We start from the raw sequence: 27,190 nt of genomic DNA on the forward strand, positions 1-27,190 counted from the left end.
CCCTATGTACACACACACACACACAGTCGACAGACTAGAGCCCCTATGTACACACACACACACACACAGTCGACAGACTAGAGCCCTTATGTACACACACACACACACACAGTCGACAGACTAGAACGGCAGTAGGCTAGTGGTTAGAGCGTTGGGCCAGTAACCGAAAGGTTGCTAGATTGAATCCCTGAGCTGTCAAGGTAAAAATCGTGTTCTGCCCCTGAACAATGCAGTTAACCCACTGTTCCTAGGCTGTCATTGTAAATAATCATTTGTTCTTAACTGACTTGCCCAGTTCAAATCAAATTTTATTTGTCACATACACATGGTTAGCAGATGTTAATGCAAGTGTAGCGAAATGCTTGTGCTTCTAGTTCCGACAATGCAGTGATAACCAACAAGTAATCTAACTAACAATTCCAAAACTACTGTCTTATACACAGTGTAAGGGGATAAAGAATATGTACATAAGGATATATGAATGAGTGATGGTACAGGGCAGCATACAGTAGATGGTATCGAGTACAGTATATACATATGAGATGAGTATGTAGACAAAGTAAACAAAGTGGCATAGTTAAAGTGGCTAGTGATACATGTATTACATAAGGATGCAGTCGATGATGTAGAGTACAGTATATACGTATGCATATGAGATGAATAATGTAGGGTAAGTAACATTATATAAGGTAGCATTGTTTAAAGTGGCTAGTGATATATTTACAACATTTCCCATCAATTCCCATTATTAAAGTGGCTGGAGTTGGGTCAGTGTCAATGACAGTGTGTTGGCAGCAGCCACTCAATGTTAGTGGTGGCTGTTTAACTGTTTTTCAGTCTCTCGGTCCCAGTTAAATATAGGTTTAAAAACATCTAAATGTTTTTAGATATGCATGTTATACCACAGCATAATTTACTGTAAGCCAACTATTTGAAGCCATAAGTGAAAGATCTGAGTAACGGTTTGGTCAGCCTGTTTTTTACAGATAAATCCCATTTTACATGTTAAGACACTTCCAAAGCACTTTAAATAATGTCCACATGGTGGAGCTGATACTGTCTGGAACACATTGGGTGTGGGAATGACTTCCCCCCTCCTTCCCACTGCAGGGAACAGTCAAATGAGGCTGAACCACAAAGTGAAAGTATTTCCCCCAAGTGATAGTATTTTCTTGGCTCAACATACTTGCTATGAGGACTGGGGCTATAGGGAGTTTGGAATATAATGGTAAGTATTATTTTGTTGATTCATGCAGCCTTAACTTTTGTTAGTGACTTTGAACATGGTATAGTAAAACTCATGACATACTCAAACATTTTTGTAGAGGTGCTGACAAACAGAGTAAAACTGTGAAAAGTGAAAAGTAAAGTTGCACAATATATGCTCCCAACAAATGAATAGGTTAACCTAATAACAATCGTTTCGGCAACGCAGGAATTTGTTTTGTTTTTATTCTTGTATAACTTTTATTGCGCGTTTTATTTTAATGTCTTTCTCTCTGCATTGTTGAGAGTGCCCATAAGCAAGCATTTAACTGTTAGTCGACACTAGATTTTTGACAAAACGTTGGTTGTTAGGTTTACTCTTTACAATTTTGGGTGTGTATATATAGTGCGACTTAATTTTATACATTGACCTTGCTCTGACCTTGCTCGCTTACAGGGTTGGGCAGTAATGGAGTACATGTAAGGTAAACGCTAACTGTAATCCGTTACGATACAAGCAAAAATATTGTGATCAGATTACCGATACTTTAGAAAAACTAGATGATTACTTTTCAATTCAGAAAGGATGTTTGCGAAAAAAAGTCGTTGACACTTCTGTTTTCGCAATGACATTCAAATCAGCGTTGAAAAAAGGCTCAAATATAAAAATGTTCCACCTGAGCGAGTCTGATCACAAATCAGAGAACACTATAATCTATCCAAGAAGGCGTAGCAGTAAATTGTCCTGTCGTATCGTCTCTCTGTAAATATAGTCTCTTTTTCGTTTTAGATATTTTTAGATATTTTTTTTTCTTCGCATATCTTTAAAAGCATTTTGCTAAACCTAAGCTTCCAAATACTCTTCTGCAACCCGCCAATGTAGCTACTTTTCCTAAAGTAGTTATATTTACTTCGGAACCGGGCCCCCTCAACTGAAGCTAGCCAGCTAACTACCAGCTATGCTAGCGGTCTTCAGCTAACCGGTCATCAACTAACCTTTAGCTCGGAAAGCTCTCGCCAGTTCGAACAACGCGACGCTAACCAGAGCATAACGGACCTATTTTTTTTTTTTTTACCCCCGGATTCCCACCACAAACGGAACATTCTTCAGCTGGATCTTCGCAACTAGCTATCGAGCTAAACAGCAACCCTGGTTGATTACTCCTGGCTAGCGTTTCCACCCACGTAGCTTGAAGCTAGCCCGGCCAGAGCTCCTAGCATACTCCTGGGCTACAATACCTTGACTACGACCGGTCTATCGATATCACTGCATGAAGAGGAATAAACAGACTCGCCCCATCGCGACGTCCTCCAAAGGCTAACTCTAGCCCTCGCTATCTCCTTGCTTGCTAGTTCGGCATGCTAACTGCTAGCTTGTTTAGCCCAGGTCCGCTAACTACTACCTTGTTTACCCCGACCTGCTAATCTGTTAGCTTGTTAGCACAGGCCTGCTAACCGTCTGCATCGCCGCGTCCCAAAAACGCAGTGGCCCATATGTACTCTCTCTTCCCGATTTAAAAAAACATTGTTTATACCTTCCGGAAACCTGCCTCACCCAATGTGATACGGAATCGCTATTATCTTTATTTTTAGAACACACTCAAGAACCTCCAGAAGCTAACCAGCTAGCTAGCTACAAGCTATTTAGTCATTGTTAGTTTTCTTAACCTGGATAACACTCGCCAGCCCAGCCCCCCTGCCCCATCTACCGCTGCCCCCTGGACTCTGATCACTTGGCTACATAGCTGATGCACGCTAGACTGTCCATTAATCACGGTACTCCATTCTGCTTGTTTGTTTTATCTGTCGGCCGAGTTGCCTAGTCAATGCCATCTCACCTGCTGTTGTTATGCTAGCTGATTAGCTGTTGTCTGACCCACTGTTTTAGCTAGCTTTCCCAATTCAACACCTGTGTTTACTGTATGCCTCGCTGTATGTCTCAAATGTCAATATGCCTTGTATACTGTTGCTCAGGTTAGTTATCATTATTTTAGTTCACAATGGAGCCCCTAGTCCCATTCCTCAGACCCCTGATACCTCCTTTGTCCCACCTCCCACATATGCGGTGACCTCACCCATTACAACCAGCATGTCCAGAGATAAAACCTCTCTCATCATCACCCAGTGCCTGGGCTTACCTCCGCCGTACCCGCACCCCACCATACCCCTGTCTGTGCATTATTCCCTGAATATATTCTACCATGCCCAGAAACCTGCTCCTCTTATTCTCTGTCCCCAACGCTCTAGGCGACCAGTTTTGATAGCCCTTAGCCGCACCCTCATACTACTCCTTCTCTGTTCCGCGGGTGATGTGGAGGTAAACCCAGGCCCTGCATGTCCCCAGGCACCCTCATTTGTTGACTTCTGTGATCGAACAAGCCTTGGTTTCATGCATGTCAACATTAGAAGCCTCCTCCCTAAGTTTGTTTTACTCACTGCTTTAGCACACTCTGCTAACCCTGATGTCCTTGCCGTGTCTGAATCCTGGCTCAGGAAGGCCACCAAAAATTCAGAGATTTCCATACCCAACTATAACATCTTCCGTCAAGATAGAACTGCCAAAGGGGGAGGAGTCGCAGTCTACTGCAGAGATAGCCTGCAAAGTAATGTCATACTTTCCAGGTCCATACCCAAACAGTTCGAACGACTAATTCTGAAAATTACTCTCTCCAGAAATAAGTCTCTCACTGTTGCCGCCTGCTACCGACCCCCCTCAGCTCCCAGCTGTGCCCTGGACACCATTTGTGAATTGATTGCCCCCCATCTAGCTTCTGAGTTTGTTCTGTTAGGTGACCTAAATTGGGATATGCTTAACACCCCGGCAGTCCTACAATCTAAGCTAGATGCCCTCAATCTCACACAAATCATCAAGGAACCCACCAGGTACAACCCTAACTCTGTAAGCAAGGGCACCCTCATAGACGTCATCCTGACCAACTGGCCCTCCAAATACACCTCCGCTGTCTTCAACCAGGATCTCAGCGACCACTGCCTCATTGCCTGTATCCGCTACGGTGCCGCAGTCAAACGACCACCCCTCATCACTGTCAAACGCTCCCTAAAACACTTCTGTGAGCAGGCCTTTCTAATCGACCTGGCCCGGGTATCCTGGAAGGACATTGACCTCATCCCGTCAGTTGAGGATGCCTGGTCATTCTTTAAGAGTAACTTCCTCACCATATTAGATAAGCATGCTCCGTTCAAAAAATGCAGAACTAAGAACAGATACAGCCCTTGGTTCACTCCAGACCTGACTGCCCTCGACCAGCACAAAAACATCCTGTGGCGGACTGCAATAGCATCGAACAGTCCCCGCGATATGCAACTGTTCAGGGAAGTCAGGAACCAATACACGCAGTCAGTCAGGAAAGCTAAGGCCAGCTTCTTCAGGCAGAAGTTTGCATCCTGTAGCTCCAACTCCAAAAAGTTCTGGGACACTGTGAAGTACATGGAGAACAAGAGCACCTCCCCCTAGCTGCCCACTGCACTGAGGCTAGGGAAATCGGTCACCACCGACAAATCCATGATTATCGAAAACTTCAACAAGCATTTCTCAACGGCTGGCCATGCCTTCCGCCTGGCTACTCCTACCTCGGCTAACAGCTCCGGCCCCCCTGCAGCTCCTCGCCCAAGCCTCTCCAGGTTCTCCTTTACCCAAAACCAGATAGCAGATGTTTTGAAAGAGCTGCAAAACCTGGACCCGTATAAATCAGCTGGGCTTGACAATCTGGACCCTCTATTTCTGAAACTATCTGCCGCCATTGTCGCAACCCCTATTACCAGCCTGTTCAACCTCTCTTTCATATTGTCTGAGATCCCCAAGGATTGGAAAGATGCCGCAGTCATCCCCCTCTTCAAAGGGGGAGACACCCTGGACCCAAACTGTTACAGACCTATATCCATTCTGCCCTGCCTATCTAAGGTCTTCGAAAGCCAAGTCAACAAACAGGTCACTGACCATCTCGAATCCCACCGTACCTTCTCCGCTATGCAATCTGGTTTCCGAGCCGGTCACGGGTGCACCTCAGCCACGCTCAAGGTACTAAACGACATCATAACCGCCATCGATAAAAGACAGTACTGTGCAGCCGTCTTCATCGACCTTGCCAAGGCTTTCGACTCTGTCAATCACCATATTCTTATCGGCAGACTCAGTAGCCTCGGCTTTTCGGATGACTGCCTTGCCTGGTTCACCAATTACTTTGCAGACAGAGTTCAGTGTGTCAAATCGGAGGGCATGTTGTCCGGTCCTCTGGCAGTCTCTATGGGGGTGCCACAGGGTTCAATTCTCGGGCCGACTCTTTTCTCTGTGTATATCAATGATGTTGCTCTTGCTGCGGGCGATTCCCTGATCCACCTCTACGCAGACGACACCATTCTATACACTTTCGGCCCGTCATTGGACACTGTGCTATCTAACCTCCAATCGAGCTTCAATGCCATACAACACTCCTTCCGTGGCCTCCAACTGCTCTTAAACGCTAGTAAAACCAAATGCATGCTTTTCAACCGATCGCTGCCTGCACCCGCTTGCCCGACTAGCATCACCACACTGGATGGTTCCGACCTTGAATATGTGGACACCTATAAGTACCTAGGTGTCTGGCTAGACTGCAAACTCTCCTTCCAGACCCATATCAAACATCTCCAATCGAAAATCAAATCAAGAGTCGGCTTTCTATTCCGCAACAAAGCCTCCTTCACTCACGCTGCCAAGCTTACCCTAGTAAAACTGACTATCCTACCGATCCTCGACTTCGGCGATGTCATCTACAAAATTGCTTCCAACACTCTTCTCAGCAAACTGGATGCAGTTTATCACAGTGCCATCCGTTTTGTCACTAAAGCACCTTATACTACCCACCACTGCGACTTGTATGCTCTAGTCGGCTGGCCCTCGCTACATATTCGTCGCCAGACCCACTGGCTCCAGGTCATCTACAAGGCCATGCTAGGCAAAGCTCCGCCTTATCTCAGCTCACTGGTCACGATGGCAACACCCATCCGTAGCACGCGCTCCAGCAGGTGTATCTCATTGATCATCCCTAAAGCCAACACCTCATTCGGCAGCCTTTCGTTCCAGTACTCTGCTGCCTGTGACTGGAACGAATTGCAAAAATCGCTGAAGTTGAAGACTTTTATCTCCCTCACCAACTTCAAACATCAGCTATCTGAGCAGCTAACCGATCGCTGCAGCTGTACATAATCTATTGGTAGATAGCCCACCCATTTTCACCTACCTCATCCCCACAGTTTTAATTTATTTACTTTTCTGCTCTTTTGCACACCAATATCTCTACCTGTACATGATCATCTGATCATTTATCACTCCAGTGTTAATCTGCAATATTGTAATTATTTGCCTACCTCCTCATGCCTTTTGCACACATTGTATATAGACTCCCCTTTTTTCTCTACTGTGTTATTGACTTGTTAATTGTTTACTCCATGTGTAACTCTGTGTTGTCTGTTCACACTGCTATGCTTTATCTTGGCCAGGTCGCAGTTGCAAATGAGAACCTGTTCTCAACTAGCCTACCTGGTTAAATAAAGGTGAAATAAAAAATAAAAAATGATGACACACCAAATGTGTTTGATGGATCGCGGGAAAAGAACAGGAATAGGTTTGTGTAGGCTACTGTCCAAGCTATGTCTTCCAATGCTGCGACTTCTGTCGGCATACAAAGATGATCAAATTTGAATAAACGCCTGGAGGTGAAGATGATCGTAGTGGTGTAGTCTACGGTGATGGGGATATCACTTATTATTTAAATCTACATAACGTTAGCGCATTGATGTGAAACACTGCAGCTCTCTCATTTAGCTATTTGTGCCTTACGGATTATGGTTGTTGTGGATGGCTGTTCACAAATCTAAATGTGTATTTCAACCCAATAATAGTTTAATTCAAGAAGTTTAAGCTGCCAATCAAAAAAAAATATTTAAACCAGTGGACGGCCAGTGAACACACCTAATCATTCAAGGGTTTTTCTTTATTTTTACTATTTTCTACATTCTTCAAAATAGCCACCCTTTTCCTTGATGAAAGCTTTGCACACTCTTGGCAAAGCATGCCGTTCCATGAGCGCAGCATTTATTTTTCAACTCGAATCAATGAGCCCAATCAGTCCTTCATGACAACAAAATCATAAACAACAGAGTAGGGCCGCCTAATAAATCCTTAGTTTTGGGGTCATGCTCAGGTAAAACAATTTGGCTAATCTATACTTCCCAGAGGTGGGACCAAGTCATTGTTTTTCAAGTCTCAAGTCAAGTCGCAAGTCAAGACAAACAAGTCCGAGTCAAGTTTAAAGTCAAGACCAACAAGTCTCAAGTCCTAAACTTTGAGTTTCGAGTCCTAAACAAGTCATGATGTGCTCTTCAACAAATGTAATACAATTTCATATTTTTAACAAGAGTAATAGTTAGTATATTACATTTAGGCAAATCATGAATGCTTTTACAAATATATATATATGTTTATTATTTTCCAAATAAACTTTATATTTCCATGGAAATATATGGGTAGCCATGAGAAAGACACGCCCCCCCTTAGCGATCGACTATCTAGGATCGCTATAGGGCACAGTCGTATGTCAATGGTTTAAGGAACAGCAGTAACATCAGGCAGGATTTAGGCTACCACCTGCCTAGCCAGTTGTAGCTCAATCTTGGGTGCAATGATCACGTTCCCGCACTGACTGACTGTGTGGAGGCTCATTGATTTAACGTTACGTTAGCCTACATGCTACACTAATAAAGTTATATATAGCTGTCGGCTATATTAGCCACGATTTACCGTTCTTTGTGCAGCTTCAAATGTCGAACAAAGTTGGAAATTGTTGCGCCTCTGTCTGTAATTTTCTTCCCGCGTGTTTTGCAAGTTGCAATCCATTTTTTGTTGACTACAGCGTAGTCTTTATATTCGAAAATAATAATTTTGGTTATCTTTCCAAGGGCTCCATCTGATTTCACCCACCGACGTTCCTCTGCACTGCCACGCGCAACTTTTTTCTCAGCTTGCACAATTTGATTGGCTGCTGTCCGATTCAAACTGTAATCAGTTAAATGAAGAGTTGATGCGCTGCACACTTTTTAAAATAGCATAATCTTTAATATTTGGGCTTGGGGAGGGTATCAAGTCAGTTCGAGTCAAAAGGCTCAAGACCAAGTTAAGTCATTGGTGTTAGTCAAAGTTGAGTTGCAAGTAATCATATTTGTGACTGGAGTCTGACTCAAGTCCAAGTCATGTGACTCGAGTCCACACCTCTTGATATTTCCAAGTCCTATTCTTGAAGATCAAGGGGTATAACATTTATTGGAATGACTGGAATTCTGATAGATTTAGGTTTTTAATGTAAAGATATAATTTAATCGTATCATTATATGTAGCACAAAGCGATGGGTTAGAAGAATCTGCCCCTCATACCATTGCGATCACCTAATCATTCCCAGTTTACAATAGGCTCATTCATTCCCCCTCCTCTCCCCTGTAACTATTCCCCAGGTCGTTGCTGTAAATGAGGATGTGTTCTCAGTCAACTTACCTTAAAAAATAAAAAAGAAGCCTATATAGCCAACCCATAAAGTAAAATTTAACATCCATATATGGCCAGATATGTAAACTTTAACATTGATGTATCCTGCAATAGATGTCGTTCAATTGGTAACATACATTTGTCTTCTTCTAATGCCTCTTAAGGGGAAAGTAATCTAAAAGTAACGGAATGTAATCAGATTACATTACTGAGTTTGGGTAATCCGAAAGTTACGTTACTGATTACAATTTTGGACAGGTAACTAATAATTGTAACGGATTACATTTAGAAAGTAACCTACCCAACCCTGGTCGCTTAGTAAGCAAGAAGAGCATGTTCATTGAGTGAATGCTTGCATTAGTCAATGCATATTATTCAGGCTATCCACGTTTGCTCTCAGATTTTAATTTGGCTCAACCACTGATTGTTGTCAGGTGTGAACCTTTTCCTGTGGAGAGACCACTGTTTCTCAGAACCCCTGTTTGTTTTTCTACTAAGGAGAAAGGCCCTAACATGGCATTGGTCTTCAGCTTGTCCACTCTCATGTTTCTCATCACTGGGACTGAGACATCCAAAAGTAAGGCATTCTTGCAGGCACAATTTGTAATACTTCTACCAACACCATAACTTCCAAAATGCTCACAACGAATGGTCTAGGAGTTTTGTTTTATCCAAACTACACTTGTCAGATCTAACATTTTCTGTACTACAGTCCTGTTTAATTTGGTTTTCTATCTATTGCTTAAACAGGTCTAAGTCAGGGCCCAGAGTTGAAGCCGGTTATCCAGGTGGACTCTGGGAAGGATGCAGTCCTAGAGTGCTCTGTGAACTTCAATGGGATATCTCCTGGTAATGTAAACATAGAGAAGGTCGTGTGGTGGAGGCTGGACCAGAATGGTCTTCACAAAGGTGAACCTGTGTTCAAATACAACCTATCCAATCAACAATCCTCCAATCCCAGGATGCAGCTGAGCCCAAAATATCAGCTTTCCGTGCCACCTGCCAATGAGAAAGACAAAGTTGTGTCCCTTTTGGTCAAAGAAACCCAGACTGAAGACGAGGGTCTGTATAGGTGTGTGGTGAACACTGACAGTGGAGTCACAAATTGTAACTTCATGCTGAATGTCACAGGTAACCTCACAGGTCAGCTCAAAGCTTTTGGAGTCCAACATTTATAGGTAGGGCCCTGAGTATTTCCCAGTCAGGAAAAACTAAGGGCTTTACACATACACTGCTCAAAAAAATCAATGGAACACTAAAATAACACATCCTAGATCTGAATGAATGAAATATTCTTATTAAATACTTTTTTCTTTACATAGTTGAATGTGCTGACAACAAAATCACAAAATTATCAATGGAAATCAAATGTATCAACCCATGGAGGTCAGGATTTGGAGTCACACTCAAAATTAAAGTGGAAAACCACACTACAGGCTGATCCAACTTTGATGTAATGTCCTTAAAACAAGTCAGTAGGCTCAGTAGTGTGTGGGGCCTCCATGTGCCTGTACGACCTCCCTACAACGCCTGGGCATGCTCCTGATGAGGTGGCGTATGGTCTCCTGAGGGATCTCCTCCCAGACCTGGACTAAAGCATCCGCCTACTCCTGGACAGTCTGTGGTGCAACGTGGTGTTGGTGGATGGAGCGAGTCATGATGTGCTCAATTGGATTCAGGTCTGGGGAACGGGCGGGCCAGTCCATAGCATCAATGCCTTCCTCTTGCAGGAACTGCTGACACACTCCAGCCACATGAGGTCTAGCATTGTCTTGCATTAGGAGGAACCCAGGGTCAACCGCACCAGCATATGGTCTCACAAGGGGTCTGAGGATCTCATCTCGGTACCTAATGGCAGTCAGGCTACCTCTGGCGAGCACATGGAGGGCTGTGCGGCTCCCCCAAAGAAATGCCACCCCACACCATGACTGACCCACCGCCAAACCGGTCATGCTGGAGGATGTTGTAGGCAGCAGAACGTTCTCCACGGCGTCTCCAGACTGTCACGCCTGTCACATGTGTTCAGTGTGAACCTGCCTTCATCTGTGAAGAGCACAGGGCGCCAGTGGCGAATTTGCCAATCTTGGTGTTCTCTGGCAAATGCCAAACGTCCTGCACGGTGTTGGGCTGTAAGCACAACCCCCACCTGTGGACGTCGGGCCCTCATACCACCCTCATGGAGTCTGTTTCTGACCGTTTGAGCAGACACATGCACATTTGTGGCCTGCTGGAGGTCATTTTGCAGGGCACTGGCAGTGCTCCTCCTGCTCCTCCTTGCACAAAGGCGGAGGTAGCGGTCCTGCTGCTGGGTTGTTGCCCTCCTACGGCCTCCTCCACATCTCCTGATGTACTGGCCTGTCTCCTGGTAGCGCCTCCATGCTCTGGACACTACGCTGACAGACACAGCAAACCTTCTTGCCACAGCTCGCATTGATGTGCCATCCTGGATGAGCTGCACTACCTGAGCTCTTGTGTTGGTTGTAGACTCCGTCTCATGCTACCACTAGAGTGAAAGCACCGCCAGCATTCAAAAGTGACCAAAACATCAGCCAGGATGCATAGGAACTGAGAAGTGGTCTGTGGTCACCACCTGCAGAACCACTCCTTTATTGGGGGTGTCTTGCTAATTGCCTATAATTTCCACCTGTTGTCTATTCCATTTGCACAACAGCATGTGACATTTATTGTCAATCAGTGTTGCTTCCTAAGTGGACAGTTTGATTTCACAGAAGTGTGATTGACTTGGAGTTACATTGTGTTGTTTAAGTGTTCCCTTAATTTTTTTGAGCAGTGTAGTTTTGAATTCAAAGTGCCTTCCTCACACCCTAACACTGACCATTTAGTATTCTCCTTTTTGCATCATGATTTCCACTGTGCAGAGGATCCATCAATAATTCTTGCTTTTCTCACATTAACCTCTATTAGTATCCAATATAAATTGACTTACCCTACAAACATGACCTAATTGATTGCATACCTGAATGCGACGTGATTTTCATTTATAATGATTGTGATTTAGTGTTACAGTACGAGACCAGCACTGAAAAGGAGATTCCAAAGAACAGTTACATGAGTGTGGCTGCTGTATGTGTGGCAGTAGGCTCTCTTGCCATTGGACTGCTGCTTCTCAAGCTGTTTCAAGCCAGAAGACTCAGACAAGGTGAGCACCCAGGGTCATGTCCATTAGGGCACACTGTTGCAAAATGCTTTAAGATGATATTTAGTTCCTCCCCATTTCAGACTGCTTCTTTCCATTTCATGCCTAGTGAACATGACCCTGCTTTTCAGTCTCCGCAGAGAGGAATGGAGAGTACTGGGAAGATTAGTAGAGTACTTTCTGTTCTGGCTAAATGCCAGGATGTTGCTGTAGAATAAGTGGAATGGAGAACTAACTCCTCAGACAAGATGGGTCCTGCTGAAACAATTTATATTGCTCTGTTGTTGAATGGACCAAAAGATAAACAAATCTTTCCTACTGATGAGTCAAAAGGGTCAATAGAAGGTAGGCTCTGAGGGTCAGGTCTTGACATGTTCCTGAATAACATAGCAACACCTGAGGGAATGGCATCTAAAACAATTGCATAATCTTTAGGTGTTACAGGGACCTTGTAAAGTGATAAGAATTTCTTATAACTGAGTAAAATACCCTCTGCATTTGCCAGTTGGCTCACCAATAGGATATTACTTCGGAACCAATATTCTAAAAACAAAGAAGTATTTTTATACAATATATCCCGATTATTCCATATATAATATCTGTGTGGAGAAAAATTGTGTTTATAAATTAAGGACCATGACAAGAACCTGCTGATGAAAAGCAGAAAGTTTCACTTTTTTTGTTGTCAATATTATAATTGCAAAACAACATGAAGTTAAGGCCACCAAAAGTAGAGAAGACATGAGAAATAAAATTCCAGATAGAAGTGGGACTTCTTAGGAATTGTTTTATACAATTGATCTTAAAAGTATTATTTATTTAGTAGTAAAGTCCAGAAAATTCAGGCCACCATTTTCATAAGTGTTAATTACAACAGTTTTCCTAATGTAATGGGTACGGTTTCTCCACAGAAAGTTGAAAAGCATCTGGTCTATCTCCTTGCTTATTTTACTGTCAAGATATAAAGATAGAGTGTCATATGTTAGTCTAGAGATACCTTCAGCCTGGGTTATTAGGACTCTACCTTTTAAAGATAAGTCCCTCTGTAGCCATTGATTTAGCATCTTCTGGGGTTTTTTAATAAGAGGGTTAAAGTTTAGTAAACCTCTAGACTTCTGATCCTTTGTAATGGTTCTGCCTAAATATATAAGTTCTTATTTTACTGCAATACCATAATATGAAGGTGTCACACAATCTTTGACAGCCATGAGTTCACATTTATTAATGTTAAGGTATAGACCAGATGCTTTGGAAAAGGATTGCATCACATTGATCGATATGGGAATTTGGTTAACGTCTTTCAGAAAAAGTAGTATCATCAGCCAGCTGGTTTATAATCATTTCTTTACCAGCTATGGAAATACCTTGTACAGGACTATTATTTAAAGAATTTGCAAGAAGTTGGGTGATTAATAAAAACAGGTACGGAGAGATGAACGAGTGACTCATTACCCGGCAAGGGTGGTCATGATACGTCATCAGAAGTGTCCACTTAATTTGATGGCTGAGGGGAAGGGTGTGTCTTGGACTGTAACCATGGTCTCTTTAAAAAAAAAAAACATGTCTTTCTTAATAACCTCTTGCTTCTACTCGGGACGCTTGCGTCCCAACTAGAGCTCTGGAAATGCAAATGCGCTACGCTAAATGCTAATAGTATTAGTTAAAACTCAAACGTTCATTAAAATACACATACAGGGTATCGAATTAAAGCTACACTCGTTGTGAATCCAGGCAACAAGTCAGATTTTTTAAATGCTTTTCGGCGAAAGCATGAGAAGCTATTATCTGATAGCATGTAACAATACACTACAACACAAAAGACCCGCAGGGGATGTAAACAAAATAATTAGCATATTCGGCGCTACACAAACCGCACAATAAAATAGAAAACATTCATTACCTTTCACCATCTTCTTTGTTGGCACTCCTAGATGTCCCATAAACACTATTGGGTCTTTATTTCGATTAAATCGGTCCATATAAAGCCTAGATATCGTTATATGTAGACTGTGTGATAAACGAAAAAAACATCGTTTCAAAACGTAACGTCATTTTTTTAAATTCAAAAAGTCGACGATAAACTTTCACAAAACACTTCGAAATACTTTTGTAATGCAACTTTAGGTATTAGTAAACGTTAATAAGCGATACAATTCATCAGGAGGCGATGTAAAAATCATTAGCTGTCCGTCTGGAAAAATGTCCGGCTAGAAACTTAACCAAAATATCCGGTCCTAGACCTGAAGAAAAGCGCTGCCTTGCATGTGTTTGACCAAGAAAAAACTCGTAGGCAAATGACAAGACTCTAGACACCGTGTGGAAGCTGTAGGTACTGCAACCTCAGTCAATTAATTGTGGTTCACCTTTATCAATGGGTTCAAGTAGCGAAGCAATATATTTTTCCATTTTCAGTGATCAGTTTTTCCTGTGCTTTTCGATGTAAATGCCGTTCTGGTAAAGCCACAGCAGTGATTTAACCAGTTTTATAAACGTCTGAGTGTTTTCTATCCACACAGACTAAGCACATGCATATACTATATTCCTGGCATGAGTAGCAGGGCGCTGAAATGTTGCGCGATTTTTAACAGAATGTTCAAAAAAGTAGAGGGTAGGAGGAAGAGGCAGCTCCAAAATGCAGCTGTTTCAGCTTAGCTCAGTGCTTTCAGTGGTGGTGGTGGGGCTAGCCACCAGAAAATACAGAGCGTTGCACTTGATTGGCTCAGTTTTCTGTCACTCATTGGACAGTATGTCATCCCCAATTCCAAGGTTAGAGCTCAAATTTAGCCATAGAGTTATGTTAGAAGTGCCCATTACATCAAATCACGTTACATCTACAGCAGCTTTGATTGGACTGATCATGTCAACATCATACTTTCCAAGTCTTAGCTAGCAGTCATTAGTTGTCGACAATCTACTGGCAAATCCTTTTTAATCCTTGTCATAGGAAGATAAATAATGAAGAGAAATTATAGATAAATTGTATTGGTGCTCATCGGCCCTTGTAAATAAAGATTGCACAATGTTAAATTCAACAATGAGTCGTTTTTAAGGAATAAGTGGCAAACTGCAAGCGTTGCAAAGAAACCACTAACGTTAGCCTGCTATTCAATGGAGCGGCAGCGCCCCCCCCAGTCCCACCATAAATCCAGAGAATGCCCGACTTTGACAAAATTTGCCCAAAAGACTGCTGCGACACCCTAACAAGGTTAGTCCAAAAATGTATTGTATGCTGCTGCATAAATGATGTAATATGCCAGGGTGAAGTGTAATACTGTAGCTAAGAAAGTAATACTAAGTGTATGTTGTGTCGTAAGCTGTTAGTAGCCCATGTGCCTCACCCTAATAATTTGGTCTATTTTCACCAACACAGTATTGTAAAAACATCATAGTTGTGGTGCTTGGCTTGGACGTGCAAATTCAGCACACACAACATTCTAAAATAGAGTTGTGTTATTTGACGGGTCACATTAAAAGCTTATTTAACGCGTCAAATAGTGTTATATGACTTGTCTTTTTTGACACGCAAAGACCCAAACGGCTCAAGGTGCCTCACAGGGAGTACACTAAGAACGGCCCATGTTCGGAATTCTGTCGCTGTACATTTCAAAAGTGCTGAACAAATAGTTATATTGACCACGTCTGTTGTTGCTCGCTCATTAATGTCTTAATCGAAATTACGGATCGCTTTTTATCCGCTTGTTGTCCCCTTATGCCATAGTTTGTACATCTAAATGCCATAGTTTGTACATCTCAATTGTCAGTAGAAACCACATTTGTCTAAGCAAGTCTGCCATATCAGCAGTAAATGAGGCTGTAGTAAACTTAATTTTGACAGTAAGTATTCCTCTTGTCCAGATTAGCTGATACCGATTATTGGAGGACCAAAAAAGCCGATACCGAATAATCTGCCGATTTAAAAAAAATATATATAGATATAATAATAATAATAATATTTGTAATGATGACAATTACAACAATACTGAATGAACACTTATTTTAACTTAATATAATACATCAATAAAATAAATTTAGCCTCAAATAAATAATGAAACATGTTCAATTTGGTTTAAATAATGCAAAAACAAAGTGTTGGAGAAGAAATTAAAAGTGAGAAAGCTAACGTTTAAGTTCCTTGCTCAGAACATGAGAACATATGAAAGCTGGTGGTTCCTTTTAAGAAGTTTTAGGCTGTAGTTATAGGAATTATAGGACTATTTCCCTCTATACCATTTGTATTTCATTAACCTTTGACTATTGGATGTTCTTATAGGCACTTTAGTATTGCCAGTGTAACAGTATAGCTTCCGTCCCTCTCCTCGCTCCTACCTGGGCTCGAACCAGGAACACATCGACAACAGCCACACTCGAAGCAGCGTTACCTATGCAGAGCAAGGGAAACAATCACAGGCTCAGAGCTAGTGACGTTTGAAACGCTATTAGCGCGCGCTAACTAGCTAGCCATTTCACATCGGTTACACCAGCCTCATCTCGGGAGTTGATAGGCATAAACAGTGCAATGCTTGACGCACAGCGAAGAGCTGCTGGCAAAACGCACAAAAGTGCTGTTTGAATTCATGTTTACACGCCTGCTTCTGCCTACCACCGCTCAGTCAGATACTTAGATACTTGTATGCTCAGTCAGATTATATGCAACACAGGACATGCTAGATAATATCTAGTAGTATCATCAACCATGTGTAGTTAACTAGTGATTATGATTGATTGTTTTTATAAGATAAGTTTAATTTGGGGTGGCAGGGTAGCCTAGTGGTTAGAGCGTTGGACTAGTAACCGGAAGGTTGCAAGTTCAAACCCCTGAGCTGACAAGGTACAAATCTGTCGTTCTGCCCCTGAACAGGCAGTTAACCCACTGTTCCTAGGCCGTCATTGAAAATAAGAATTTGTTCTTAACTGACTTGCCTAGTTAAATAAAGGTCAAATTTAAAAAAATTAATGCTAGCTAGCAACTTACCTTGGCTTACTGCATTTGCGTAACAGGCAGTCTCCTTGTGTAGTGCAACGAGAGAGAGGCAGGTCGTTATTGCGTTGTTATTGACTTTTTAACTGTAAGGTTGTCAGCTCGGGGGATCCAAACTTGCAAGGTGAAAATCTGTCATTCTGCCCCTGAACGAGGCAGTTAACCCACCGTTCCTAGGCCATCATTGAAAATCAGAATGTGTTCTTAACTGACTTGTATAGTTAAATAAAGGTATAAAAATCGGCAAATCGGCGCCCAAAAATACCGATTTCCGATTGTTATGAACACTTGAAATCGGCCATTCCGATTAATCGGTTGACCTCTAGTCCAGATGGGATAGGGCAGTATGATGGAGATTGCATCGTCTGTGGACCTGTTGGGGCGGTATGCAAACTGAAGTGGGTCTAGGGTGGCAGGTAAGGTGGAGGTGATATGATCCTTGAAGAGTCTCTCAAAGCACTTCATGATGACAGAAGTGAGTGCTACGTGGCAGTAGTCATTTAGTTCAATTATCTTTGTCTTCTTGGATACTGGAACAATGGTGGCCATCTTGAAGCATATGGGGACAGCAGACTGGGAGCAATTAAATATGTCTGTAAACACACCAGCCAGCTGGTCTGCGCATGCTCTGAGGATGCGGCTAGGGATGCCATCTGGGCCAGCAGCCTTGCGAAGGGTAACACGTTACTCACGTCGGCCACGGAGAGGGGGAGGGTCCGCAGTCCTTGTTAGCAGGCCGCGACAATGGCACCGTATTATCCTCAATGCGGGCAAAGAAGGTGTTTAGTTTGAAAGCGAGACGTCGGTGTCCGTGGCGTGGCTGGTTTTCTTTTTGTAGTCACCCCTTTATGTAGTAATCCCTTTACTGGTGTAGTGGCGTATCCGTGCCCACGGATGAAGTGTGGAGAATGTGGTGTGCATGTGTGTGTTAACTGTAACCTCTCACTGCCAGAGCCGACAGCTGCATGCAGTGTTCACACTCTGTCCACATTGTCTAAAGCTAGGTTCAAATTAGAGCTCAACCGATTATGATTTTTCAATGCCAATACTGATTATTGGAGGACCAAAAAAAGACGATAACATTATTCGGATGATTTTTATTTATATATATATATATACTGAATGAACAATGAACCCTTTTATTTTAACATAATATAATACATTAAATGTATTTACTCTCAAATAAATAATGAAACCGGTTCAATTTTGTTTAAATAATGCAAAAAAAGTGTTGGAGAAGAAAGGTAAAGTGCAATATGTGTCATGTAAAAAAGCTCACGTTTAAGTTCCTGGCTCAGAACATATGAAAGCTGGAGGTTCAATATTCCCAGTAAAGAAGTTTTAGGTTGAAGTTATTATAGGAATTATGTTGCGTCGACTATTTCTCTCTATGCCATTTGTATTTCATATACCTTTGACAATTGGATGTTCTAATTGGCACTTCAGTATTGCCAGCCTAATCTCAGGAGTTGATAGGCTTGAAGTCATAAACAGCGCTGTGCCTCAAGCATTGCTAAGAGCTGCTGGCAAACGCAGTAAAGTTTGAATGAATGCTTACGAGCCTGCTGCTGCCTACCACCGCTCAGTCAGACTGCTCTATCAAATAGTAGACTTAATTATAATATAATAAACACAGAAATATGAGCCTTAGGTCATTAATATGGTCAAATCCGGAAACGATCATTTAGAAAACAAAACGTTTATTCTTTAAGTGAAATACAGAACCGTTCCGTATTTTGTCGAATGGGTGGCATCCATAAGTCTAAATATTGCTGTTACATTGCACAACCTTCAATGTTATGTCATAATTATGTAAAACTCTGGCAAATTAGTTCGCAACGAGCCAGGCGGCCCAAACTGTTGCATATACTATACCCTGACTCTGCGTGCTATGAATGCAAGAGAAGTGACACAAATTCCCTAGTAAATACTGCCTGCTAACATTAATTTATTTTAACTAAATATGCATGTTTAAAAATATATACTTCTGTGTATTGACTTTAAGAAAGGCATTGATGTTTATGGTTATGTACATTTATGCTTTTTTCTCAAATGCAATTTTGTTAAATCATCCACCATTTGACGAAGTAGGCTGTGATTCAATGATAAATTAACAGGCACTGCATTGATTATGTGCAACGCAGGACAAGCTAGTTAACCTAGTAATATCATCAACCATGTGTAGTTAACTAGTGATTATGTGAAGATTTGATTGCTTTTTATAAGATAAGTTTAATGTTAACTAGCAACTTACCTTGGCTCCTGTCTGCACTCACGTAACCGGTGATCAGCCTGCCACACAGTGTCCTCGTGGAGTGCAATGTAATCGGTCGACCGATTGTTATGAAAACTTGAAATCGGCCCTAATTAATCGGCCATGTTCAAATTCAATTCAGACGAGCAAATGGTGTAATGGTATGCACAATTCACCGGATACACCTGGATTATTTAATTAGTTTGGCTTCGGTGCCATCTCGTCTGGAAGTTGAGTACTTGGTCTAGGCTAGCCTATATTTAAATAAAATTGCATTAGTCTTGATATATTCCCATGAATACACCTGGATTATTTGCCTGTGTTTAGGTCTGGATATTCATGAATGGCTCGTACTGTTTTCTGTGTTAATAGGCTTCAGGATGTTTACTTAGGCTGCTGTTTACCTAATGACATCACAATCTGGAAATTTGGTTGAGAAGTACCTCCTACATAATGGCCAAGAATCCAGTTGTTTTCAGCTTAACATTGATATAGACCTACATCTTGATCTTGCAGTACTATCTGAATGTTTAATTTAAATGTAATGGCACTATAGTCAATTAAAGCATCACTTATTGGCCATGTCCACGGTTTATGTCCCATTACCAAGGCTAATGTAAAAGCAGTAAAGCAGTCATTCAGCAGGGCCTGATAAACAGATGCAGAGCCATAATAAAGGAAACCTTGTTGAGTCACTGTGCCATTACTTCACAATGCTTTCTCCTCTCACTTCATTAACAAGCAGTGATATATTGACCAAGAATCATCCCTTTGTCTGGCGTTTGTTCCTTCTAGTCATAGATGTCAGGTAGACCAATCTGTTGACTTCCCATTGTTTCTGCTCTACAGTTGTTGCTCAGTGGGAGTTTGTATGGGACTGTAGCCTAGCTTAAATGTTGGCCAAAATGCCCTTTCGCTGAGTGGGGTATGTGGGTTAGCCTATGAGTTTTGGCTCAGCATTTGTCTGGATTAGCCTACATCCACTGGCTGCTTTGCTGCTTGGTCTGTTGGTATCTGTCTGAGACTGATAGGTAGGCCATCGGATTTGTTTGCATTAGTGGTTTTCCGCATTTTCTCATGTCATCTTGGCAAATAGTTCCTAGCAGCATTATGCTCAGTAAAAACATTGCCATACTACATGTTAGTCACTCAGTTCCACTAAAACAGGAATGCACCACAAATCAAGATGGTAAAGCAAACTGTTACCAGCCTTCCACACCAGTCTTTAATCCATTTAGACCCATTCAACCAGATTGTAAAATCCGGCCAGTGAATACGTTTGTTTTGATCAATGAAATATAAAGTGGAAACAAACCGTAAAGAAACTGTCATGTTTTTATTAGCACTTCTAGCATTGACACTCCATTAACTATCATTAGGCCTAACACTAGTCACTATCACTGACCTAAACCCTTCTCTCAGAGAGCTACCGTGTATGCAGGCTATTACTCCAACCCTGTTGTGTTACTCAACTGAGTCAGTTCATCAAGGTCCTGGTCAGCAGCTAATTAGTAGAATCAGGTGTGCTGGGAAACCTACAGGAGGTAGCTCTCCCGGAGGAGGTCTGCTTTACAGAACTCTAGTAGTGAGGTCATCTCCTTCTGACTCATTTGTGAAGTCTGAGTCAGCACTTATTAACTGGGTGTTGTTTCTCTCCGTAGGCGGGACGGCCAAGGGTACTCTGTGCGGAGAACCATCCGCCCCCCTTAGACGGTGCCAGCAGCCGCTCCTCTTCCCCAAAAACAATGAGACAGACGAGGTCATCACCTCCATCAACGTTCCTTTAGGGGTAAGGGTGAGGGGTCACTGACATTGACATATGTCGGCCATTGTTTTATTCATAGATGTAATGTGTGTGTTTTCCACTGGTAAGACACTTGACTTGGTTTCTACAAGTCTGCTGTCATGGATGGTTTTCAGTGATTCTCAGTCCTGTGTTTTTGAACTGACTTAAATGCTGTTGATGTAGTAAAATGACTCAGCCAAAATAAAGTAAAATGCTGACTGTTATTATTCTCCATCTGACAGGTTGAGGAGTGCCAGCAGGCAAACAATGGTAAGTATCTCTGGTTCCATTTCAAATGTCAGTATTTTAATATATGGTATTTATGTACAGTACCAGTCAAAAGTTTGGACACCTATTCATTCAAGGATTTTCTTTATTTGTACTATTTTCTACATTGTAGAATAATAGGGAACACATCAAAACTGTGAAATAACACATATGGAATCATGTAGTAACCAAAAATGTGTTAAACAAATCCAAATATATTTAATATTTGAGATTCTTCAAAGTAGCCACCCTTTGCCTTGACAGCTTTGGCATTCTCTCAACCAGCTTCATGAGGTAGTCACCTGGAATGCATTTCAATTAACAGGTGTGCCTTTCTATAAGTTATTTTGTGGAATTTCTTTCCTTTATGTGTTTGAGCCTATCAGTTGTGTTGTGACAAGGTAGGGGTGGTATACAGAAGATGGCCCTATTTGGTAAAATACCAAGTCCATATTATGACAAGAACAGCTCAAATAAGCAAAGAGAAACGACAGTCTATTACTTTGACTGACTTTCATGTGTTAATCTGGAAAATTAAGAGCTTTTAAAGTTTATTCAAGTGCAGTCGCAAAAACAATGAAGTGCTATGATGAAACTGTCTCTCATGAGAACCGCCACAGGAAAGGAAGACCCAGAGTTACCTCTGCTGCAGAGGATAAGTTCATAAGAGTTACCAGCCTCAGAAAATGCAGCCGGAATAAATGCTTCAGAGTTCGAGTAACAGACACATCTCAACATCAACTGTTCAGAGGAGACTGCGTGAATAAGGCCTTCATGGTCGAATTGTTGCATAGAAACCACTACTAAATGACACCAATAAGAGACTTGCTTGGGCCAAGAATCAGGAGCAATGCATATTGGACCAGTGGAAGTCTGTCCTTTCGTCTGATGAGTCTAGATTTTACATTTTTGGTTCCAAACACCGTGCCTTTGTGAGACGCAGAGTAGGTGAACAGAGTACCTCTGCATGTGTGGCTCACAGCATGAAGCGTGGAGGCGCTTTGCTGCTGACACGGTCTGATTTTATTTAAAATTCAAGACACACTTAATCAGCATAGCTACCACAGCATTCTGCAGCAATACGCCATCCCATCTGGTTTGACCTTAGTGGGACTATCATTTATTTTTCAACAGGACAATAACCCAACACACCTCCAGGCTGTGTAAGGGCTATTTGACCAAGAAGGAGAGTGATGGAGTGTTGCATCAGATGACCTGGCCTCCACAATCACTTGACCTCAACCCAATTGAGATGGTTTGGGATGAGTTGGACTGCGGAGTGAAGGAAAAGCAGCCTACAAGTGCTGAGCAGATGTGGGAACTCCTTCAAGACTGTTGGGAAAAGCATACCGGGTGAAGCTGGTTGAGAGAATGTCAAGTGTGCAAAGCTGTCATCAAGGCAAAGGGTTGCTACTTTGAAGTATCTAAAACTCAGCAAAAAAAGTATTGTCCTCTCACTGTCAACGCGTTTTATTTTCAGCAAGCTTAACATGTAAATATTTGTATGAACATAAGATTCAACAACTGAGACACAAACTGAACAAGTTCCACAGACATGTGACTAACCTAAATTGAATAATGTGTCCCTGAAATAAAGGGGGCGTCAAAAGTAACTGTCAGTATCTGGTGTGGCCACCAGCTGCATAAAGTACTGCAGTGCATCTCCTCATGGACTGCATCAGATTGGCCCGTTCTTGCTGTGAGATGTTACCCCACTCTTCCACCAAGGCACCTGCAAGTTCCTGGACATTTCTGGGGGGAATGGCCCTAGCCCTCACCCTCCGATCCAATAGGTCCCAGACGTGCTCAATGGGATTGAGATCCGGGCTCTTCGCTGGCCATGGCAGGACACTAACATTCCGGTCTTGCAGGAAATAATGCACAGAATGAGCAGTATGGCTGGTGGCCTTGTCATGCTGGAGGGTCATGTCAGGATGAGCCTGCAGGAAGGGTACCACGTGAGGGAGGAGGATGTCTTCCCTGTAATGCACAGCATTGAGATTGCCTGCAATGACGACAAGCTCAGTCCGATGATGCTGTGACACACCGTCCCAGACCATGACGGACACTCCACCTCCAAATCGATCCCGCTCCAGAGTACAGGCCTCGGTGTAGTGCTCATTCCTTCGACGATAAACGCAAATCCCACCATCACCCCTGGTGAGACAAAACCGCAGCTCGTCAGTGAAGAGCGCTTTTTGCCAGTCCTGTCTGGTCCAGCGACGGTGGGTTTGTGCCCATAGGTGACATTGTTGCCGGTGATGTCTGGTGAGGACCTGCCTTACAACAGACCTACAAGCGCTCAGTCGAGCCTCTCTCAGCCTATTGCGGACAGTCTGAGCACTGATAGAGGGATTGTGCGTTCCTGGTGTAACTCGGGCAGTTGTTGTTGCCATCCTGTACCTGTCCCGCAGGTGTGATGTTCGGATTTACCGATCCTGTGCAGGTGTTGTTACACGTGGTCTGCCACTGTGAGGACGTTCAGCTGTCCGTCCGTCTCCCTGTAGCGCTGTCTTAGGCGTCACAGTACGGACATTGCAATTTATTGCCCTGGCCACATCTGCAGGCCACGCAGATGAGCAGTGACCCTGGCCATCTTTCTTTTGGTGTTTTTCCAGAATCAGTAGAAAGGCCTCTTTAGTGTCCTAAGCTTTCATAACTGTGACCTTCATTTTCTTCCGTCTGTAAGCTGTTAGTGTTTTAACAGACGTTCCACAGGTGCATGTTCATGAATTGTTAATGGTTCATTGAACAAGCATGGGAAAGTGTTGTAACCCTTTACAATTAAGATCTGTGAAGTTATTTGGATTTTTATAGAAATCCGTTTCTGTCTAAGGATGCCTTTTCAGCTCGAAATCTCCACATCACCACCAAAATCCATCACACAACCCCTCCAATACATTCCTACACCTCCCTCCTTCAAGAGCAGTTATCACTCTCTTCACCCCAAATCTTGTCCCCCTCCATCACAAATTATTTTTGAAAGACAGGGTCCTGAAAAATATACTTTTTAACTACATGATTTCATATGCCATTTAATAGTCTGTCTTTACCATTACTATTTACTTTACTATCGTGAAAATAAAGGAACCCTTGAATGAGTAGGTGTGTTCAAACCTTTGACTGCTACTAAAATAATTTAGTTTCCAATGATGAATCTCATTGAAGTCTTTTGAAGAGACACCACTTAAAAGAGGTCCCTACCAGACTGGAAGGAAAGATTCCACATTCCTCGTTCTCTCAGCTGTCTGTAAACAGCAGTACATGACTCCCATTAGTTATGAATGGCCACAATGAATGGCATCATGGTCAAACGTGGCAGCTCTGATAATACCACCCTTCCAGCCTTTTCTAAATGGTGTAATTGATCTCCTTTTGTTTTCAACAATGACATTTGTCATACCTGGGAAGTTTGTCCTGACCTTGTTGATCTAACCAGGAGAAACACTGGTGTCCCAGTTATACAACACATGACTCATAGAGGGCTTTTATTAAGGCTTTTTATTTGTAGGGAACACCTTGTAGTCAACTCAATCAGATTCTCTTTGATCCAGTTGTGCCCTTTCATAATGTCTGTGGTCAGTTATCTGTTCTGTAATGATATAATGCTGTTCCTATGACGAGCAAGGCTATTTATTAACTTCCAGGTGCTGCAAACATTAGTGTGTTCTTGGATAATGGAGGGTTAAGGCTTCACACATCATCTTGGTGCATTTAAAAATAGATACTACATCCGTTCCGCTGTTATGGTCTTGTCTAAGCACTGTAGACTGGGGCTTGAAATGGTACTGGACTGGCAGCAGACCCTGGGAGGATCTTGTCTGGTCCCTCCAAGTGTTTGACTGACACTGATGTTGTACAATTCTCAGGTGTAAAATGTAATCCAAGCAGTGTTCTGACGGAAGAAACACAGCTTTATGTTCCTTGATACCAAAATAGGCTTAGAAACACTGGTTTAACACACTTTGCCTACGTGCTGCTGTAAGCCCCTACCAACTCCATACTGTAATGGCCCTCAGGACATTTGACTTTGAGATTCTACATCACTAATGGGCAATTGACAGCCTGTCTCTCCAGCAGTGTGATTTCATTACAGATGACATTTGCCTCATAGAGGACTGTTGAGTTCAATTTATTGCATCTGATTTGATTTGAGTTATGCTAGTACATTTATGCACATTTTGCTGAAACCAACACATTTTTCTGAATCTATCCCTTGCTATTGGTTATCTGTTGAGCTGTCATTTGGAAAGTGGTAGCAGGACCCATCAGGTTGTCCTTGCTACAACCAAACCTGTTATTAGATATCCTATCAATTCAAGGTTTGGATGATATTTACACTGAACATAAATATAAATGCAACATGTCAAGTGTTTGTTTCATGACCTGAAATATAAAATCCCAGAAGTGTTCCATATGAAGAAATATCTTACTTCTCTCATTGTGAACCAATTGTTTTACATCCCTTATTGTGAGCATTTCTCCTTTGACGAGAACCCATCCACCTGACAGGTGTAGCATATCAAGAAGCTGATTTAAACAGCCTGCTCATTACACAGGTGCACCTTGTGCTGGGGACAGTAAAAGGCCAGTTTTGTCACTATGCCTCAGATGTCTTAAGTTGAGGCAGCTTGCAATTGGCATGCTGACTGCAGGAATCTCCACTAGAGCTGTAGCCAAATAATTTAATGGTAATTTCTCTACCATAAGCCACCTCCAATGTTTTAGGGAATGTGGCAGTATGTCCAACCGCTGAGCATGTGTATGGTGGGCAAGTGGTTTGCTAAATGTCAATGTTGTGAACAATGTGCCCCATTTGTGGCGGCAAGGTTATGTTATAGGCAGATAAGCTAAGGACAGCGAACACAATTGTAATGCTTAGATGGCAAGATCCCAAGGCCCATTTCTTTTGAAGGTATCTGTGACCAACAGATGCATATCTGTATTCCCAGTTGTGAGATCCATAGATTAGGGCCTAAATAATAGATTTCAATTGACTGATTTTGGGTCATATGAAATGTAACTCAGTATATTCTTTACAATTGTTTCATGCAGCATTTTATATTTTTGTTGAAGATATAAGTGTTTAAGTGCTGTGCCTCTCCATTCTAGCATGGCTAGATCATAGGCTGTGTTTACACAGGCAGCCCAATACTGATTTTATTCTGATTCTTTTTTTATTACCAGATTTGTCCTTTTGGGCAATCAGATCCACTCTCTTGCCAATAATTGGGCCAAAGATCAGTTCAGCTGCCTGTGTAAACGCAACCTGAGTCATATCAGATCTCTGATCAGTGGGCCAGGTAGTGATGACCCTGATAGTGTCGTCTCCTCTGTGTTGTGTGGTAAAGGAGACTGCCCCGAGGAACCTGAAGAGAAGGAGCAGAAGGAGGAGGCACCACAGCCCTCTGCCCCCTCGGGAGTTGCCGCCAACGCAGCCGCCCCCTCCGGACGAAGAAACCCCCCAGGGGGCATGTCCAGCCTCATCCTGGGTTGAGGACTGGTTTTGTTGGAACGTTTTTATTTTTGAAAGAATTGCCCCCATTTCCCCCTTCCCCACCTCAGTCCCACTGTTCTTCTCCACTGTCTGATACAATCCACCACGTCCCCTCTGAGCCATGGAATTTGCCCCCCTACCTGCCAACCCCCTCATGTTTTTACTTTTTTTCTAATTCAAGAGAACCGTTGACAGAAGCACTTTATGTATCTCTTTTTCCCCTCCCCCATGTCAGTCCATTCTGTAGTGTGCCTATATTGCGCCTGATGGAAAAGGCATGTTTTTGCTTGTCTCATTCTCACCCTGTTGTAAATGGTAAAGAAAAGTATTCAAAAAAGATTTGATGCGTAAATTTCTAAATACAATAAAGATTGATATGAATTTGTTCATTTTGCTCCTGGTTTTATTTTTATTGGAGGAAATATGTATTTTATGTGGCTCTCAAATGTTTTTAGTTATGCATGTTATACCACACGGATAATTTACTGTAAGCCAACTATTTGAAGC

The 27,190-nt window shown here is 42.4% G+C and overlaps 2 protein-coding genes across 5 annotated transcripts in view; both read left to right on the forward strand.

Moving 5' to 3' along the window:
- LOC115128088 (uncharacterized) overlaps positions 1–27,190 on the forward strand; it is a 93,622-nt gene that overhangs the window by 34,878 nt on the left and 31,554 nt on the right. The window lies entirely within an intron of this gene.
- LOC115117208 (uncharacterized) lies at positions 1,110–27,070 on the forward strand. Of its 3 annotated transcripts, none has more exons than XM_065010491.1 (7): positions 1,110–1,228; positions 9,243–9,321; positions 9,495–9,887; positions 11,764–11,904; positions 20,795–20,922; positions 21,162–21,189; positions 26,538–27,070. In XM_065010491.1, the coding sequence occupies exons 1-7, from the start codon at positions 1,226–1,228 to the stop codon at positions 26,681–26,683; spliced, it is 918 nt and encodes a 305-aa protein (XP_064866563.1). In that variant the 5' UTR covers positions 1,110–1,225; the 3' UTR covers positions 26,684–27,070. The 3 variants fall into 3 exon arrangements, with proteins under 3 accessions (XP_064866563.1, XP_064866564.1, XP_064866565.1); XM_065010492.1 differs by having other exon boundaries at positions 9,246–9,321; XM_065010493.1 differs by having other exon boundaries at positions 1,112–1,228; positions 9,495–9,875.

The sequence above is a fragment of the Oncorhynchus nerka genome, linkage group LG26 (genome assembly GCF_034236695.1).
Source record: "Oncorhynchus nerka isolate Pitt River linkage group LG26, Oner_Uvic_2.0, whole genome shotgun sequence".
Classification (NCBI taxonomy): Eukaryota; Metazoa; Chordata; class Actinopteri; order Salmoniformes; family Salmonidae; genus Oncorhynchus; species Oncorhynchus nerka.

Coding starts and splice junctions, on each gene's coding strand:
- LOC115117208 (XM_065010491.1), top strand. Junction 9,322..9,494: donor TGGGACTGAGACATCCAAAA/GTAAGGCATTCT, acceptor TTGCTTAAACAG/GTCTAAGTCAGGGCCCAGAG. Junction 9,888..11,763: donor TGTCACAGGTAACCTCACAG/GTCAGCTCAAAG, acceptor ATTGTGATTTAG/TGTTACAGTACGAGACCAGC.